Source organism: Echinops telfairi, unplaced genomic scaffold (genome assembly GCF_000313985.2).
Source record: "Echinops telfairi isolate 266 unplaced genomic scaffold, ASM31398v2 ScPeMD7_9;HRSCAF=40, whole genome shotgun sequence".
NCBI lineage: Eukaryota > Metazoa > Chordata > Mammalia > Afrosoricida > Tenrecidae > Echinops > Echinops telfairi.
The window spans coordinates 70,928,178-70,948,640 of record NW_022103906.1 but is presented as its reverse complement, the minus strand read 5'-3'; the positions used below and the strand labels follow the sequence as shown (position 1 = coordinate 70,948,640).

At 39.0% G+C, this 20,463-nt stretch overlaps 2 protein-coding genes across 3 annotated transcripts in view; both read left to right on the top strand.

Moving 5' to 3' along the window:
* GALNTL6 (polypeptide N-acetylgalactosaminyltransferase like 6) overlaps positions 1–20,463 on the top strand; it is a 1,306,147-nt gene that overhangs the window by 890,956 nt on the left and 394,728 nt on the right. The window lies entirely within an intron of this gene.
* LOC105978292 (60S ribosomal protein L32) lies at positions 10,268–10,760 on the top strand. The gene has a single exon (XM_013003813.2). The coding sequence runs from the start codon at positions 10,309–10,311 to the stop codon at positions 10,714–10,716; it is 408 nt and encodes a 135-aa protein (XP_012859267.1). The 5' UTR covers positions 10,268–10,308; the 3' UTR covers positions 10,717–10,760.

Here is a 20,463-nt window from a genome sequence, read left to right as displayed (position 1 = left end):
ATGGATGGATGGATGTATGGATGGATGGATGGATGGATGGATGGATGGATGGATGGATGGATGGATGGATGGATTGTGATAAGAGTTGTATGAGCTCCCAATAAAATGATTGAAAAAACAAAATTGATGTCTATACACAAATATGGAAGTAGATGTGTTTATGGAAGCTTTAGTCCCAACATCCTTTCTCACCACCAATATATAAGCCCTTTGACCATGCCACTAACTGAACACTGTTATCCACCAAATACTGTCTGAATTTGTTAGCTTGACCTGTAGGCATCTCTTAGAGAATCTCTGCTTTGCTCATATCTTCTGAACATTCCTAAATGTTGGAAGCTTCAGTTACGTGGAACCAATTTCCCCCACAAATACATGCTTAGCTGCCCTCTACGATGCTCTTACTCACACAACTTTCTCATAATGATCCTGCGCTTCCCAACTCCACTTCTCCTAACTACACTCATTTTCTTTTTTGTTACAATTAACATGTTAATTGTACTATAAAAAATGTTGTTCACTCTAGTTAGAAGTTAAATCCTTTTTATTCCCATAGCAAATTGTCAAACTTATGACACTGACTAGTGTTATAGCTATTTGTGTATGTGGTTAAATTGTTAAGTTCTTGCAGCGATTAAGGGATTGTCTTGAACATATGAAGCATTCCAGTTCTTAATGTAAAAAAAGAATAAGACGTTACTTGAGTTATCAAAAGTTTCCGATACATTGGTAAAAATATCGCAGAATTTTACCATAATAGAAAGAAACAAAGGAGAAATATGGAAGGGCAGAAATTCAAACAAAAACTCCTAGTTTAACAGGGGGTTATTTTTTTTTCTTTTTAAAATCTGCATAACAATATCAGAGAAAAGAACGTAGTAAATCTTGATCTTGTTCATGAAATTTTTACTAATATCTGGCATTGGTTCTCTTATGTTTTCTGAACCTTTCTATTACTTCTAGATGTTTTAGTTGCCCAAATTGTACTCAGAATCAATAGGACTCTCAGGGCAGATCTATGAGAGATTTTTTATACGCATTCCAGCCTCCTTATCCGTTATTGGTCCATTCATCTTCTAATTGTATCAGTTAGAGCCACTAGTGATGTCTGAGTCACAAAGACCAAACAGTCATGCATTTTTTATGTAATCAATAGATAAATACCTGCCTTTGTGGGTTTCAGGATGATGTGCTTTCCTGCGGAAGGAAACAGGCATTTTTCTACACATGTACTTTATTCTGCTTTCTCAAACTAATCTTTCTAGAAGTATCTTTTCCACTCTCCTCTACTACCACTCCTCCCTTGCTGCTTATATTTTAAATTGATTTCTAAACCAGATGAATCTGCTCTTTTGTGCCCCCAATTACATTTTTAAAATCAATTATTTCTTTAACTTCGCTAAGCATTTAAAAAATAAACCTGACCCCGCTTTCATAGTGGGTCAGAATATAGGGAGGGAGAGAAAGGAAGGTCTCTGTCTGGTGAGTTATTTTCTCCGTCCTCTTGTCTCTAAGCCAGTTTAAGGGGCAGACAGTCAGCAGGTAGCCCATTCCTTGGAGACTCCAAATGTATTAGACCATCTGTCAGAGTAAGGTATTAAACACAATATCCTGGCCTAGGTTTTACCAATGGGTGATCTAACACAAAGTCTATGTTAAGCACTTGAAAATATTTTAAATAATTAGATCAGAATATTTTTCCACTGACTGTGAAAAATAAGTGTCAGTAAGCAAAATGGTGCTCCTCGCCCATGGAACTTAGACAACTTCATGAGCCAGATGCCCTCATGTGCCCCATGTCTAGTTCTGCATCCTACTCAACTCTGCAGGCCTCCAACAGCCTTCCTTTGGGTTAGAAAGAATTGACCAGCTGGGGACCCATCTTATTGTTGTTTTTAGGTGCCAGTGAATTGGTACCTCTGCACAACAGAGCAAAAACACTGCCCATCCTTAAAGTTGTTCCTGTGCCCTAGCCCACTGTTGCACCCACTGTGTCAATCCATCTCCTTGAGGGCCTGCCTCTGTTTCACTGTTCCTCCACTTAACCAGGCATCATGTCTTTCTCCTTCCTGTTCAGCCCTCTCTACTCCAGTATGGCCCAACAACATGACCATCACCTCAGCAGAGCCTCGGGTCCCACCCAGGATGACTAAATCAGAATCTTCATTTTAAAATCAAGTTCTGTATTAAATCATATGCACAGTGAGGTTTGAAACACATTGCCCTGGGCTACTTTGGATGCTTTGCTAAACTATTGCTATTCGTTGTTGGTTAAACATACAAACAAAGATGAGAGTCTGGCAGCATATTTGTCAGATAGAATGGGAAAAAATACAAGTTACCTATGCAAACATGTCAATAAAACTGAACGTTTTATTCCAGCAAATTTCTATACTGAAAACCTAAGAAAACTGGTGATGAACATTATTAAAGTAAAAAATGCCTATATCCTTTTTAGTTTTATTTGAACTTTATGCATGAAAATATTGAATGAATGGGTGAAACATAGTTTAAAATAGAGGCTTGGGCTATCTTGTTCTGTGCTGTCCTGTGAGTCTCTATGTTCCTATAAAATATGGGATGAGATATGGCATCGAAGGATCCAATCACATGGGCATTTTCAATGAACTGTAAATCGATATTCTGTTTGTCCTCGGGATCTCACATCGCTAGTACAAGACAATGTCCTTTTGTGTGTGTTTTTCATATAGCTCAAAACCGCATGCGTAATGAAAATATACTGACTGCTGACTCATAGTGACTCGATAGCACAAAGTAGACCTGTCCCCTAAGGTTGCGCAGGTTGTACATCTTTACAGAAGCAGAGAGAAGACCTGGATCATTGGTTTGAACTGCTGACCTTGAGGCTAGCATCCCAATGTGCAGCACCCTACCCCAAAGTATAGCAATATAAAATGTTTCACAAGAACTTAACATTGCCCCATTATCAGGGACATCAGAAGCCTCATTTTCCATGCCAGGCTCTGAGAAGTGTGATGACCATTTGAGCTCATGTAGCTGGTAAATAACAGATTCTCCACTTAAGCCAATGAGCCCTGTTGCATCTGTCAGGCAAGTGGACGACTGAAAACCCCATGTTAGGTGTTTCAAATCATGTTGGTGATTCATGGGAGAAAGTTGAGGCTATGTGCTTACCTAAAGAGTTATAGTCTTGGGAATCGTATATAGGTCACTATGAGTCAGAATCCACTTGATAAAAATGAGTGGTTTTATACCTAAACCCAAGGGGTGCTGGTGGCGCTGTCAGCTAGGTTGTTGGTTTCAACCCTCCAACTGCTGTGAGGGGGAAATAAGGCGTGGAGACTTCTGGTCTATGGGGAGACAGACTGTGAGTCCACATCAGCTCGACAGTTTCACTTTTGCAGATTCTAATTTCATAAACTTTATGAGTTAGACGGAATCTGTTGAAATGACAAAAAATTCTTCTAAAGAGTTTATAATTCTTAGATTTTAATAGTATAAAAATATCAGTAAAGCAAAAGAGTTTGCTTTACTTTCTGAAAAAAGTTTCAACTACTAGAAACTTGCAAAGTTTCATCTGCAATATATTTGATAACCAGACACTTTGTATGAGCATGAGCAGGGGTTTTCATGTAGACGTGAGTGGAGACTTAGCCTTCTTAATAATTCCATAAGGCTACTGAATTGTTCCTTTCATGATCCCTCCAACTTATGCATTTTAATACTAAGATAATTTTTACTGCATTTGGGGGAAATAGCACTTGGCCAACTGTACAGAATGTTAGTTTCCATTTTTCCCCCTTTGGGCTGTGTAAAAGCCCTTGAGGAAAACTAAGTCTAGGACAATCTCTGGATTATAAATATTTGATTCTTGGTTCCTTCTTTAAAGGCATAAAATATGGAATTTTATAGACATAAATAAGATCCAAGTTTACTTAGAAAAACTAGATATGTAACCTTAAATGCTCCTTAAAACCATTTTGCTATTTAATGCTTAGCATGAGTGGCAATGTGTTCCGAAGGACATTGTAAAGCTTTCATCCACTGTTTCCTAGATGTGGCCCCCTTTTACTCACCTGGATTAAAAATTACTTATAAATTTTCATAATTCGATTAAAAATTAATATGACAGCTGTAGTCCACCAAAGAGGAAAGACCCCATAAATAATACATGTGGCAAACTATCTAAGGAATAACTAATACATTTAGATTGTGGTAAATTATTAACAACTAGGTAGCATTTGTTATTCTGTTATGTTACCTAAGTTTGGAGTTTTTCTGTTCTAATGAGTTTGACAATCAATTCCTTTCCATAAGCCAAGGTGAGAAGCAAGAGACTAATGGGAGTAAATTTGGGGGTCAGATTTGTATATCTCCCATATTGGGAAAAGAAATAGCTATTAAAATAACTTACTGAAATTACTTGACTTAGTATAGTGAAGTATTGTGTTGGACACTGAATTAAATATTCCTCACATAGCATTATCTTCACCATGAACTGAGCAAGGTTACAATGGTAGCAGTGGTGGTGCTGACTGGACCCTTTGCCTTCAGAGTGAATAAGCCCTGATGCAGCCAGTGCCCTGCTCGTGCTGTACCTCGACACTTCAGGTGCTTGTCTTAATCTCTAGACAACTGGACATACCTTGCAGAGGGGTAGGGGGGAGATGAGTCACTTAGGGTTCAGTATAACAATAATGAAACCCACAACCTTCCTCTAGTTCTTAAACGCTTCTTCCCCCCAACTACCAGGACCCCAATTCTGCCTTGCAGATCTGGCTAGACCAGATGATGCACAGTGGTACAGATGGGAATTGGAAATGCAGGGAATCTAGGACAGATGAACCTCTCAGGACCAGGGGTGACAGTGGCGATACCAGGAGGGAAGGGGGGTGTAGGAAGGGGGAATTGATCACAGAGAGCTACATATAACCTCCTCCTCTCTGGGGGATGGGCAACAGAGGGGTAGGTGAAGGGAGACGCCGGGCAGTGTAATATAAGACATAACAATAATTTATAAATTATCAAGGGTGCATGGGGGAGGGGGGCAGAGGAAGGGAGGGGGAGGGGAGAAAAAAGGAAAATGAGCTGATTCCGGGAACCCAAGAGGCAAGCGAATTTTGGGAATGATGAGGGCAACAAATGTATAGATGTGCTCTACACAATTGGTCTAAGTATTGTGATGAATTGTATGAGCCCCAATAAATTGATTAAAAAAAAAAAAAGAAGCGTTGGAAGGCACTACCCTTCCTGTAGCTTGAGCCTTCATGCAGAAAGCTGACAGTTCTCCTACTAGACAGCTTAGAAATCACCCTTTTAAAAAATATTTTGCCCATAAAGCTTACTGAGTGATTACATATAATTCTTCAAGAGATACAGAAAATGAAAATATGCCTCTCAAAACTGAGTTTATGTCTCCTTGGGTGTTTCCCAGCCCTGTGGCAGCCTGCCCCCCAGTTGTGCACTGGTGCTCCCTGGGACTCTGGATCCCCCTGCTCAAGGTGCTGCTGTACCGCAGCAAGTGAACCTTGATCCTCTCAAGACCAGAAAGACCAAACCAAACTCACTGCCATGCAATTTTGACTCATCTGGAAGAGAGTAGAACTCTCCCCCTGGGGCATTCTGAGACTAAAACTCTTTGCAGGAGTCAAAAGCCTTAACTTTCTCCAGGGCAGCAGCTGGTGGTTTCAAACTGCTTGCCTTGCAGTGAATAGCCCAACACTAACCCCTACGCCACCAGGTCTCCTTGATTAGCTCGAGTAGCCATGATATAAGTGTTAGCCATGATTTGCTGTCTTCCTAAGAGACATCTTTCCTTTGTAGATTTTCCTATAGTCACTTCCCTCCATCCTGGCATCCTCCCAAGGGTGCCTCCTTTCTAGACCCTTCAAAGGCAAGCAGGCTTCTTTGAGAGCCAGATGTGTGAATCTCCGTTCAGTTGGCATAATGTTGTGAACGTGAAATGAGAGCATTGGGGATGTTTACACCATTAACACTGGCACAACTATAAATCAGTGTACTTTGTTTCCTAGAAAGTCAGTAGTGCATCACTCCCCAGAGGTTGACATCCCTCTGCTACCTAAAGTCCTCTGTTCTACTCACTCTTCAGAGAGATGTGACCACACTGTGATGTATGCTTATTGGCAATAGATTCACCACTTAGCTGGTGAAGATAGCCTATGCAATATATTGAAAATATTATTGGAAAAGGAGTTGAAAGACTATTTTTAATTCTTTGTATTGTTACGTGGTAACCAACTATATTGGACAAGCTGTTTAAAATTTCCCTTCAAATTGAATGGACAATAATACAATCTTAACCTAACTAATTTAGAACATCATTTAATGACTTAAATAAACTAGTATCTGTACAGATATTTTGAGAGATATTAAAATGTTTTTTAATGTCAAATTGCTTTTTTTAAATGGTACTTAACCATTTCAAGTATTTTACAACTCTTATCCTCATTTCGTAAACACAACTCTATGATATGGGGCATGCATGTTATTATTACTGCCATTGGACACATTACTACTTGCCTACAATGGAAAAGATATTCTACATCCTAGAACTGTTAGAAATATGTGCTTATTGACAGCAAATGATGAGCTATTCATTTATCTACTGATAATGTTTGCAAACCATGCCAGTCTTTATCATGTTCGTCATGCAAAGTGTTTTCTGGTAGCCTAGAAAAGAAACCGAAGGTAAGAAATTGTTCCAAGAAACGCATAATATGTTGTTTTAAATTCAAAGCACTTTCTGTAAGTGTTTTTAATAATAAAGAAAATGCTAATTTATCTAGAAATACCATCTTCCAGCTAAAAGCCATATGTTTGTGTGATTTGTTGTGTTTGGCTTGCTGTTCTGGTTTTTAATCAACAGAATAAGAAGTATACAAACATTTAAGGTTTTCAAATTTGAGTGAAAAATCCTCTTCTGAGGTGTAAATATAGCTGTGAAGAATTTTAGTAGTGCTCCAACTAAGAATTAACAGTGATAACATGGTAGAAAATAAGATAACATTTTTTTTTGTCATGGAGGACAATTTAGAAATATTAGTATAGTACAGATCTCAATTAGACTGGAAAAATAAAGCAAAACTCCTCAGTTAACTGGATTTAATTTAGTTCCTTCATTAAAGGAAAAAGTTAAATAAATTGGATATAATACATAACGAAATATTAATGTCATAACTAATCTCCTATTCATTTGTCTTGGTAACACTATAAAATTAATCCAAAATTTTGCATCTTCTTAAAAAAATCTTATGCTATTCAGAATGATGAGTGTTTCACTTTGTTTGCATCTCAATAATTTAGTTAATAATTCCTCCTCCATTATGCCAAGCCTGATGAGAAATCAAAATATAAAACAGAAGCAATATCTGCATCAATATAATTTATTGTTTTGGGGGTTCGTCTGTGTGTGTCCAATAAATATGCCACAAACACAAACAAGCAAAGGAATGTTCACATGATAGCCATGAACAGTCAGAGAACTAAGTGAGTGAGTGAGACCACATTTGGTTGCAGAAAGAGTGGACGATTTTTGTTGTTCGCGGAGACACTGAGCTGCTCAAAGTGCTTTGTTTAGTCCAGTAAACTCCATAGGCAGGGATGTGAGCAAATGCACTTAGGAGAACATTTTCCACCAATTAAAGTTAAAAAAGAATTGTCCGTCCATCTTGTAGCTAGCCTGAAAATTCACTTACCTGGAGTGCTGTGGGGATTGACCAGCCCCCCCCACCACTAATTGCGGGTTTGATAGACACAATTATACGATTGAGACATATAAATATTAAAGTCACTGAGAGCATGAGAGATGAAAGACAGATTGAAATAACGGAGTCAGACACATTGCATGGTAGCATGCTCACCTCATCTCTGCTTGGTGGTCCCTGTGGAGAGAGAGGGAGGGAAAGGAGGCCAAGGGGAAAGGGAACAAGGGAGCAGAACAGATGAGGAAAGGGGGGAACCTGAGAGAGAGCTCTTTATTGCTAACCCAGGCCTATATACTTTTGGGGGGAGTGCAAGCCCCCTAATTACTAGGGAAGACATACATCACGGAAGGGGTTGCACTATACGTTATACAGCAATGAGAGGGGGACAATCTAGGGATATACAGGCAATAGGGATTGGGGGTATACATGTGACAAGATGAGCAGACCCTAGATTAAGGATGGCAGCCTAACTTTGGATTTCAGTGAGAAAGTTTGACCTGTTCTCTGGCCCACCATAGAAACCATTATCAGTAGGGGATAAACCCACCCACAGGAACCAAGCTAGTGGTAGTAAGCCTTTAGGGAGAAGTAGCCTATGGTCCTTAACAACAGGGAGTAGCCCTATCTGTGGACCAGACAGTTGTCTGGCAACTGACTGCCTTTAGGGAAGATGTCTCTAACCATCTGACCTCCCACCATATGTTGGCAAAAAGCCCCTAACGTTTGGCATGGCTTTGGGGGGAGACAAAGCTAGGGAAAAGTCTCCTTATAATCCCACAGAGTGAAACTTTCCTCAAATCTCTGGTTAACATGACATTCTTTAAACAGATTAGTGAATTAAAGACAATTTATTATAACAATTTATTTATCAACGAGAGCCTAGCACTGTTCCTGGTGTGCTTCAGAGATGTAAACAATGATTCCTACCCTTTAGTAGCTAAAATGCCCTAAAGAGAGAAATAAGACCCACACTCAATAAGTATCATGTAATACAAAAACAAACGAAAAATGCACTGTCTTCGAGTTGGCCATAGAGTGAACCTGAAGGACAATAGACCTGGCCTGCCCCTCCCCGCCAGGGTTTCCAAGGTCCCACATCTTTATAGAAGCAGCCTGTCCAGTCTTTATCCAGCAGACCACAGTTGCTGCATTTGCAGCACCAACCTTCTGGTTAGCAACCAAGTCCTTTAAGGACTGGGCCACCAAACTAAAAGATTAAGGTTTACCATATTAGCTTACTGAAGAGCTGAAAGGCTTCTGTGATGGATAATCCATAGGCTCTGGAGGAGTCAGGAAAAGGTTGCCATGGAGGAGAACAAGATTATGTAGAGATCTGAATTTAATATCAAGGGCAGAGTAACAATCTTTTAGGCAAGGGCCAACAAGAACAATGGTCCAAGCATAGGATGCAAAGGGAATGCTCACTGAACTGGTCATGGGCGGTGATAGAGGGTAGGTGGGGAGAGTGGCAGGATCAAAGGACAAGCAGTAAGGGGAGGGGAAGCAGGGGAATTGTCAGAGAAGTATCCTTTGGCATGGTAAGAAATTAATCTTCTCCTGGGGTCTGGTGTCCTGATGGGAAGATCTGTCAACTTGATCTGGATGAACATTTTTTTTGAAAACACCAAGATATCATTGGTTTAAGGAAAAGGGTGTTATCTTAAAGAATAGGTAACTCGGGAGTGCCTTGAAAATGTTCGCCTCCATACTTCAGGCACTGCTGCCCCACTGCTCAGAGCCAGCACTTACGAATCAAGGACTTGGTACCAGCAGTTCTACCAGAGACGATTTAGAAGAGACAAATGCTTCTGCCACCAGGCTTGTCAGAAAGTCCCGTCTCACTGCCCAAGGACGTCACTTCCTCTTCTGAATCCTATCAGGGAATCTAATAGAGTCATATATACCTTAACTGCAAGGGAAATAGAAAGTATAACTTTTAATTTTCTATCCTCTATAATACATGTAACTGAAGGCGAGCGGTTAGCATGGACGTAGGACAAAGGCAATCTCAACCAGGCTCACTCAATGTGATAGAAGTTTAAACAAAAGCTTTCACTTTTTAGGTAAAGATTGAAATCCCAATATATCAGTATCTATAATTTTAAGACTAAGTGGCATTTCTGCCCTGGTACATATTCAATATTAATAAGCTATGATGTTACCTAGTGGTATTTGGGAACAATGTCCCCTACTCTCATTTTACATCTTCTTTATTTGGTAAGTCATTAAATGCTGTCTTTTTATCTCCCAAATATTTCACTAATTCATGCATTTGCTCCCATTCCTCCCAGCCATGGCCCTGGCCTAATCAAAGAGACCACCATCTTTTTTTAATTTAAATCATTTTATTGGGGGCTCATACAATTCTTATCACAATCCATACATACATCCATTGTGTCAAGCACATTTGTACATTTGTTGCCATCATCATTCTCAAAACATTTTCTTTCTACTTGAGTCCTTGATATCAGCTCCTCATTTTTCTGCCTCTCACCCCACTCCCCTCTCCCTCATGAATCACTGATAATTTCTATATTATTTTGTCATATCTTACACTCTTCGGCGCTGCCCACGGAGGAAGCAGCCATCTCCCACCGGCATCATGGCTGCCCTCAGACCCTTGGTGAAGCCTAAAATTGTAAAAAAGAGGACCAAGAAGTTCATCCGGCACCAATCCGACCGCTATGTCAAGATTAAGCGCAACTGGCGTAAACCCAGAGGCATTGACAACAGGGTGCGGAGAAGATTCAAGGGCCAGATCTTGATGCCCAACATTGGTTATGGGAGCAACAAGAAAACCAAGCACATGCTGCCCAGTGGCTTCCGCAAGTTCCTGGTCCACAACGTCAAGGAGCTAGAAGTGCTGCTGATGTGCAACAAGTCTTACTGTGCAGAGATTGCTCACAACGTTTCCTCCAAGAATCGCAAAGCCATTGTAGAAAGGGCAGCCCAGCTGGCCATCAGAGTCACCAATCCCAACGCCAGGCTGCGCAGCGAAGAAAATGAGTAGATGGCCCATTTGCAAGTTTTATTTGTGCTAAATAAAACCATAAATGAAAAAAAAAAAAAAAAAAAGAACCGCTGATCTAGCCCCACGAACCACTTCACGGGCTCCCTGATCTACTTTGGCCCCATCAGTTTATTCTCCTCATTGCAGGGAGTGAGCTGCCTGAAGTGCAAGTCAAACGCCTCCAGGGACACGGTATCAACTGCACGGTTATGTAGAAGCTCCTTCTGTACCTGGCTCCTCGTTCATTTTTCCAACTCATCATATCACTCTCCCCTTTCATTCAATCATCCAGCTCTAAACGAGGGTTTTCATTTCTCTTCAGGGATTCTCAAAATATTTGACCCTCTGTGCTGGATAGGCTGGCATGAACTATGGAAAATTTAGGGCACTGAAGATTTGAGTCATTTAACCTTGTGTGAAGTTTTAGAATTTCATATTGTAAAGTTCATAAAGTTTTCTGTCCTCTTTCCTCAAGTGATAACCCCTCTACTAGTGTTAATGAAATTACTTTTAATTAAAATATAATATCTTGATTGCCCCCTATATGCAAATTCTCATATGAATTTTATTGGAACAATTATATTTTAAATATGTGTGACACATATCTTTGTTTAACAATTTCTCTGAGAACAAAGATTTTTATTTTAATTGGCTCTATATTGAGGGCAAGGAAGTATTTCTAAATTTGAATGATCAGCAAAGGAGGATCCAGAACAGCTGCCATATTTCTGTAGAAGTCTGCTCCATAAGGGACGTAAGTGAGTGACAGTCAGCAGTCCAGGGAACAGGGAGTACAGGAAGGAGACTGATCAGTTTTCCTCAGACCACATCTTTAAGCAGAAACTAGAAAGGCAAAGGGAAAGTGAGAGTACTTCCTCTGTAACTGAGAGGCCTGAGGACATTGTATACATCTCTTTCTAAAATGAAGATCTTTCCATGAGTTTCAGATCCTTACTTACCCTTGACCATTTTGTATTATTTCCATCTTCAATGATAAACTATAATCAGGTGAGTTGATTGATAAGGAAAAAGCATTTATACTCTCTGATGCTAAACTTATATTGTGCACAGAATATTATATAATATTTCTTTGATGATTTGAATGCTTTCCAGAGCATTCCTTGTTCGTGGTGGGAAGTTCTGTCTAACCTTAATTATTTACTAGTTGCATAATTGTTGGCAAGTTAAGCTTGTGATATGTCACCTGCAACATAAAGAAAATTTTAAGTGTCATATTTTTTGAAATGATTAAATGATATCACATTAAATTATTTTATAGGAAGTCATCATCAAAGTTGTTAGGGCACAGATGAAGCTGTATGCTGTTGTCATTTCTTTTCTCCCTTTAGAGTATACACATGGAAAAACTTCAAGCCGTAGGCTTAAAATCAATAAATAGTAGAGCAACATAAAAATTAACTTTACTAAAACCAAAATCAGAAAACATAATCAAACTATGATAGAAAAGAATGTAGTGTATTCTTTGTGTAGCAGATTCATTCACTTTTTTGCATTAACCATATCACATAAATTCCAAGATTTATCATTTTAGATTAGCATCCTCCTGACCACGTGTGCATTTCTCCTGATGCTACTTTATTTATCAGAATCATCTGCATGATCTTAATTTTCCTATTGCAAATCTTGAGGTCAAAGGAAAATTAAAATAAATGTTGGCAAATTAATGACATCTGAATACGTCTAAAAATTCCGAGCGATGTGACACTCTCACAATTAATTCCAAGTTCTGCTTTCATTCATTCCTGCTTGTCAGGGGTTTATTTTTATCTCCCAGGGAGACCTCTCCTTTTACTTGCATTACACATACTTGATAAGAAAGTTTCATTGTTTATTTTTTATTAATGTTTTTCTCTTCAAGGAATTGTCATCTTGAACCATCTCCCAAGTGATTAAGGTTTTCATAGGCCCCTCTTCTGATCACTGACACCCTTCATCCTCTACATAATGTGTTGTTCATCCGGTGCTCTTTCATCAGTGATCATGCGTGTGACCCAATCGACACTGAGAAAAACTCTGTGTACTCTCCTTGTTCGTCCTCAACACGTCCAATTTTCCCCGTCTACTAATAAGGCCTTTTCTTATTTTCCAAAGTGAAAGGCTTAAGAAGACTACTTTGGTTAATAAGTTTTCTCTTTACAAATTATTCTCAATTATTGGATTGGGGTGGTCATGCTGAATTTTCTTCTGTCACATGTATATTAGGAGAGTGCATAATCCTTTAAGGAATGAACAGAAAACATGCTTACCTTACAGGACTGATTTTACACATCGGATATTGCATATTCACCCTTTAAATTTGCTTCTTTTGGACTACACAATTTGGAATTAGATCTTTATCTACTATGGCTAATTCACAGTGATTATTCAAAAAACAATTATCCCAAGACACAACAGGGTCATCAACAGTATACCTGTGACATCATTTAGTTAACAGTTAAGTGCTTAACCATGACACCACCAGGGCTTTTGCTAATATGTATAAGAAATATAAAGGCATATAACCAGTTTCCATCACTTTTTCTGGAAAGTCCTGCAAGGTGATATTTAAACCTCAGCAGAAATTTCATTCTAGCATTCTGGTATAGTTAAGGACATAAGTGTAGATATAGGTAAAGGTAATGATAGAGCTAGATATGGATATATGTAGCAATAGATACATATTTTATGTAAAGAGATAACTTTTAATTCTGTAAAGGTGTGTGTATATAAGTATGTGTGTATGTGTATGTATCGATGAAAATATGCATATAATTTAGCTAAACACATGATTAAATTTAAAAAACACTTAATAGAGCATATACATATATACATAGGTTCAAGCCCGTCATAGTGACTTTCATGGCTGTGTGACTCAATGATAAAGCTAAGCTCATCTCCTAAATACCTTGTTCAGGATAGGCAAATCTATTGAGACAGTAACTACATTACTAGTTTGTTAGGGTTATGGCAGGGGAGGTTGTAGGGAAATGGAAAGCTGATAATAGTGAGTACAAGGATGAGAAGATGTTTGATGGTGATGATTACACAACTCTTGTTAAATATATTTAAACCGATGAATTGTATGGTATGTGAATTATAGGTTAATAAATTGTTAAAATTTTTAAAAGCAAGTCACTGGAAGAAAAATAAAATAGCCAGCTTCTCCTTAATAAAACTGCTGTTGCCACAGGCTAAAAGGAAAGAGTAATATGTGAGGAACTGAGATTCTGAATTCTCAAAGCCTTGCTAATTCCAAGGAGGACCATGGTTACTAATTATAATCATGAGAGTAGTCACAAATACAAAAGTTAAGATTTTCAATGCATTTTAAATTATGTTCTGGTGAATAGAAGTATGTTTAGTGCTTAAGCTTTGAGCACGTGGTGAACTATTGATGTATTATGAAGAAGTTTTCATTTGTTTTATTTTCCTCAGTAAAGAATTTTTTCCCTAAAGAAAGGAAAACCACACACTGATAGGCAATTGTGATCTATAGTATATCACAGCATCTGGACACTCTAAATATGTCTCTGAAAACAAATTGCAGAAGAGGTGACTGAACAAATTTACAAAAGCTACAGAGCAACTTCCCTTAATGATTTATCTCTGAAGATTAGAGAATGGGAGAGATTCTGGAAGGATAGATACTAAGAAAACCACCCAGGATTGGACATGCTTGATGTTAGTACTTCCTGTCACAATGATAGAAAATGATTTGGTTATTCACAAAATTGGTAGCCAAAAACCGTCAACCTGGCTTCATTGACTGCAATCGGAACAATAGCATTTATTTTGTACATATGCCTATAGAATATTTGATTTAAAATGTGCTAGATACTTCCAAATCTCAGCAAGAGATGTAACTAAGTATTTAATATGCATAAATGACACATTGAGCAAAATTGGTAAAGTGAAAGGAAATTTCTTACTAGTTCAGTGGTTAATTACCCAAAGTGCTGATTTGAATAGATATTATTGGAGTGAGAACAGTTATTTATTTATTTATTTATTTATTTATCAAAAAGTCATCAGACACATGCATGTTTTAGAACCAAAATCCAAACCCGTTGTTGTCCCATCAAATCCAAATCCTGGCAATGCCATAGGTCACAGAAGAGAACTAGCTCATACAGTTTTCTTGATTGTAATCTTTATGGAAGCAAAGAACCAGATTTTTCTTTCATCGCATCACTGGATGAATTCAAACCACCAACCTTTAGGTTAGTAGGACTAGTGCAAACCATCTTCAGTGTTTTAATGACGTTTTAAACAAAAGAAAAAGAAGTTGCTATGCGGTGAGTTCTGAATCATGGCAGCCCAATGTGACCACATCCTTCCAAGTGGACCAATAGGTAACATCGTGATCAGTGGAGAACAGGTTGAAGTTGTCAAGGGTGTTGCCTCACTTGGATCCACTATCAGTGCTCATGGAGACAGCCGTCAAGAGCTCAATAGATTTATTGCATTAGGTCAACCTGCTGCACAAGCTCTCTTTAGAGTATTGGAAGACAAGGAAGTTTCTTAGAAGACTAAATCCCCATGTCATGATATTTCCAGTTGCCTCCTATGCATGTGAAAGCTGTACGTGTCATCAGGATGACAAAATATGGATTGATGCATTTGAATGGTGGTTCTAGCTAATATTATTGAAAATACCACAGACTGCTAAAAGGACAAACTGATCTGTCTTGGAAGAAGTACGTCTAGATGTTCCTTAGGAGCAAGGCTAATGAGGATTCATCCTGGATACTTTGGACATGTTGTTATGAGAGATCGGTTCCTGGAGAAGGACAGAAGGCCGCCAGTCAGGTGATTGACCCAGTGGCTGCACAATGGTCTCATAGGAACAACCCTGAGGCTGGCACAAGACAGGGCAGTGTTTGGTTCTGTTCTACTGAGGGGTTGATATGGGTCAGAACTGAGTCAAGGGCACCTACAACAACAACGATAAGTATCAGGGTCTAATGTGCTCCATAGAATTTTCAGTGACAGATATTTTGCAAATCGATTGCAAAGATTATTTTCTTCTTCTTCTCCTGAGGTGCATCTGGGTATACTTGATCTTCAAACTTTGGGGTTAGTGAAGAGCATTGACCATGTATATCCCTCAAGAACCCCTTCACGAAAGGTGGTGAATTTCAATTGCTTAGTTCTGGAATGCAGAGCTGGTGTGACCCGCCTGTTGACAAGGATAGACACGAAGTTGTACTGCTGTCCACACCACCATCTGGGCTTCCCAAAGGAAGAGGCAAAGAGGCGATCTGGTTCCTTTCATGACTTTGCTCAGGACAAAATGTGTTAGTTACAGATGACCTCTAGACACCTCTCAATCCTGTCAGAGCAGTTTTCTCTCTATTGCTTTAGAAGACAAAACCATTAATAATGATTTCTAAGCAGAGATGCCTTCTGAAATACCAACAAGGCAGCATGTATTTTTTGCCTTTGTTGCAGCCAGCCATCTCTTCCAGAAAGGGCTGAGCCATGCTTCATTTCTGCAGGCACGCAACAGTCTGCTAATCCCATCTGTTTCCCGAGAAGGAAACCACTGTTACAGATGGGGCTCGGGAGCTTTAGGCCTCATTGAACATGCTGCAAGTGCTTCCCCTAAGAAGTAAAAATGTAGCAGAATCGCCGATGTGAATAGATTGTACTGTTTTTATAGAGACACTTTGGGTGTCTTTTCCTTGACATCTTTTATTGTATTTATTGATAAAATTTGAAAGGTGATTGAAGATCTGTTCATAGACACAGGTTGGATAAATGGATTTTTTTCGGTAGTAGGAGATTTTCCATTTGGAGTATTCTGTTGTTAGAGTGATGGCTAAGCCTTGTGAACCTAGAATTTTTTCAGACATTCACAAATCTATGAATTGAGTCATTAGTCTCAAAGGCAATTAAATGCAATATAGAAAGTAGCTGCTATACATCTTTGGCAGCAAATTATCCAACAACTGAAAGTGTTAGAGGCTAACTTGAACAAAAGAACTTGATATTTTAGAAGGACCTAAAATTGCTCATAGAATCTAAAAAAGAAACAGACACTAGGCTTTCTAAAGGTAGAAGAACTAAGGCATATCTGCGATTCTCTCTCAAAAAAAGTCAACTTCCATCTAGTGAAAGCCAATTCACGACAACCCTTTAGAACTGAGTAAATCTACCCTCTGGGTTTCTGGACTGTTAATCTTTATGAGAGTTAAAAGTCTCATCTTTCACCTGTAGAGAAGCTTGTAGTTTCGAACTGCTGCCATTGAGGTTAGCAGCCCAATGCATATGTCACTACACCACGATGGTTAAAAGTGTGTTTTGTATTGTTCTACCTCCTAGTTCATCTCAAGGGCCTTGAAAGCTTGCAAGTAGCTGAAAGAAAAATATCTATCGTCAAATCAAGCCTCCCCTCCCCAAGATGCAGGTGTCCTTATATTAGCCAAAGTCTAACACAAAAACTATCCCTGAGGCGAAAGGAGCATTTGTTAGGACTTGATGTATAGACTATCATATGATAATATATGATAACATTAGTCTATATATCATGGCCTCATCTTCTCGCATTAAGTGTGTGCATAATTTATGTCCATCGCTGCTGCAGTACATATATTGTGCTGGTATTTTCCTATGCACATTCACAGTTGTGTGTGCTAGTTCAAAGAGGAAATGGTTGCCTGCCACCAGCCTTTCTTGCTTGCCTACTCTCGGATCTTTATTCCTGCTTGCACTGCATTGCCCCGCACAAGCCACGGTGAACCAAGAGCTCAGGCACACAGCCAGTGCTAAAAAGCAAAAGGTGAGCAAGCATGATGGAAGCAGGTCAAAAATAAGCTACAATGCATGTTAGGGAGTCCCAAAAGTTTATTAGACACCATCTATCAGAAAGCTGCTTTCAAAGAAAGGTCTGTAGTCTCCCCCTCCTGATTTACTATGATCTTCTTTTAACAAGCACACAACAAAGGAGCCTGTAGGAGAAAAAGCTGAGGCTCAACTCACTCGGGGAATAAAACAAACAATTCAGACTCTCTGCAGGTGAGCTTTGGTGTTTTTATTCTCAGAAGCATCTGTGCTGTCAGCTCTTGGGGCCCTCAGTGCAAGACTGCCTCCTCCGATGCGCCTGCCCACAGGGTGGGTTGGGAAATGCTCCCTCTCCACAACAGCGGGCCCCAAATGGATACTTAAGACATCAAATACAGAGTGATGATTCCCTACCCCACATGTCAAAATAAAATCTGCCCAAATTATGAAGTTAAATGTTTTTAAAAATGTAAAACTATGAGAAGTCAGCGAGAAAATGAGACTATAAGCCAAGAAATCATAAAGAACCCGATTAACAGATTTTTAGATGTACAACCAAGAAGGTGTAATGACATTGTCCAGTTTAAAAAAAAAAAAGGCTTCACTCTATACATTAGGCAAAACCAGTACATTTGTTCAAAGTGCTCTCATATTTGCATTTCAAAAATTACAAATACTAAGAGACAGTAGAAATACTGATAACAAAAAAGAAAAATGTTAATGAACATATATATATAAAGCGGAAGTCATGCACAATTTTTAAAAGTAAATTGTTTTAATACACTTTGTTTTCAGGTACAAAAGAAACCTTAACGTTCAAATATGATTTAAGAAGAATATTTAATATGTCTTCAGTTAGAAATAGACAAGACAAAAACCAAGACACATCATGCAAATGAGAGAGGCTGTTAGTGAGGTTGCAATGATGCCCTGGGGTTTACAGAGGCTTGGAGACTTAGAGAGCCTGGGAGGGCAAAATAAACTGTCACAAAGCATGATTGGTGATAGATCAGTGCATCCAAGTTACAGGTGAGACTACAGAAACAGGAGTGGGACCAGGAGTGGGACATGTGCCTCAGGTAGACAGAGGAGTCACAAGGTTGGTTCCAGGCTCTGTGATCAAGGTGGTAGAATGTGACTCAGAACTCAGACCCTGGCATCCCAATGTCCATTAGCAACATATCTGGGCAGGTCCCCAAGAGCTGTGCTTTCTCACCAGGATGGACTAGAGGAGTGGAAGCAATCGCTGTTTAATACAGCAGTTCTCAACCTGTGGGTCATGACCCCTTTGGTAGTCGAACGACCCTTTCACAGGGGTTACCTAAGACCATTGGAAAACTCATCTATCCCATGGCCTTAGGAACCGAGACACCGCTCCTCTATGGTCTCCAGGTAGGTCCACCCGCGTGCAGATATGCCCACATATGATTGTGAAGACTGTTACCCATGCCATACCATGCTTCAAGACAAAATTTCATTTATTTGTCATTAGAAAGAAATATTTCACAATGTATAGTTACATATTGTTTTTGTGATGAATCACTATGCTTTAATTATATTCAATTTTTAACAATGAAAATACATCCTGCATATCAGATATTTACATTACGATTCATAACAGTAACAAAATGACAGTGATGAAGTAGCAAATGAAAATAATTTTCTGGTTGGGGGTCACCACCACATGAGGAACTGTCGTAAAGGGCCGCGGCATTCGGAAGGCTGAGAACCACTGCTCTAGTGCTTTCTCCATGAAGGCAAAGCTACTCACGTTGCTGGGTAATGGTCAGAAGCAAATCCACAGAGGCTGAACGTATGTGGAGACTCATAATGAAAGCCTCATTACAGCTTTCACTGGAAGCCACAGCCTTTGGATAATTTAGGACTCAGAAATATAAGTTGTAACACAACTATATAATGCGTAAGTTTGGTAAGAATTATTTTTCTAAAATAATAATCCCTGTTTCTGTCTAAGGTATGAGGAAGAGAGGACTGTCCTTTTTTGCTGGGGGGTGAAATTTAGTGTAACGGTTTTGGAAACCAATTTGACAGAACGTAACAACTCTTAGACGTGCTCCCATCTTTTTATCTTGAGGAAGCCAGAAATGTGTAAGAAACTGTATTAAAAACATCTGAAAGGTAAGAAGTTTCATCACAGCTCAAGTTGTAATAGTAAAAAGTTATACACTACAAAGGCTCCACAAACAGAGGGACTTCAGATGCATAATGGCACATTTGATGAGCTATCATGAGGATATTAAAAGTCATGCTTCCCACCCAGGTCAACAGTGAAATAGCGTATCTATGTGTGTGTATGAAATATAATATGTATGTATGTATGCATATTTATATTAAAGAAAAAGGAAACCAGCTTCCAGAGTGGATGTAGAACTTTCGAGGTATTTTAACTTGATTGCTTAGAATCACCCATCCTCTTCTGCCTTGAGCCCATGATAGTTGAATCTGACTTAGACATGTTTTCTGTTGTCTGCTTGCTTTGTAATTTCCATCCAGAGAAAGAATGTTTCTGATTTGGAAAATAGGATAGGTGTTTGACCCACTTAACAGATTTTCCATATTGGATAATTTTGATAACGTATGCTCTCCCAAAGTACATCTGTTGAAGGAGAATGTTTATCTAATACTAGAAAAAAAAGCAAGTTAAAAATCTATATTTACAGTGCAATTTCAATATTATTGAATATTTATTCATCATTGAAGACTCAACAGATATTTATCGACCTCATATGCTAGGCACTTTTACAGGTATGGGGGATAGAACAGTTTGGGGAGGTGAACAGGTGAAGAGATAAGAGTTTCCAATCTCAAGGGCACTGTTAGCGAATGTTAAGTCTGCCCTGACTCAGGGCGCAGCAGAACAGAACACTCTCCAGACCTGCACCCCTTCATGCTCTTTGTTATAGTCGAGCCCATGACTGTAGCGCTTGAAAAAATCCGTATCGT

What these genes read in the sequence shown, in the direction of transcription:
- LOC105978292 (XM_013003813.2), top strand. Translation starts at nt 10,309, where the DNA reads ATGGCTGCCCTCAGACCCTTGGTGAAGCCTAAAATTGTAAAAAAGAGG.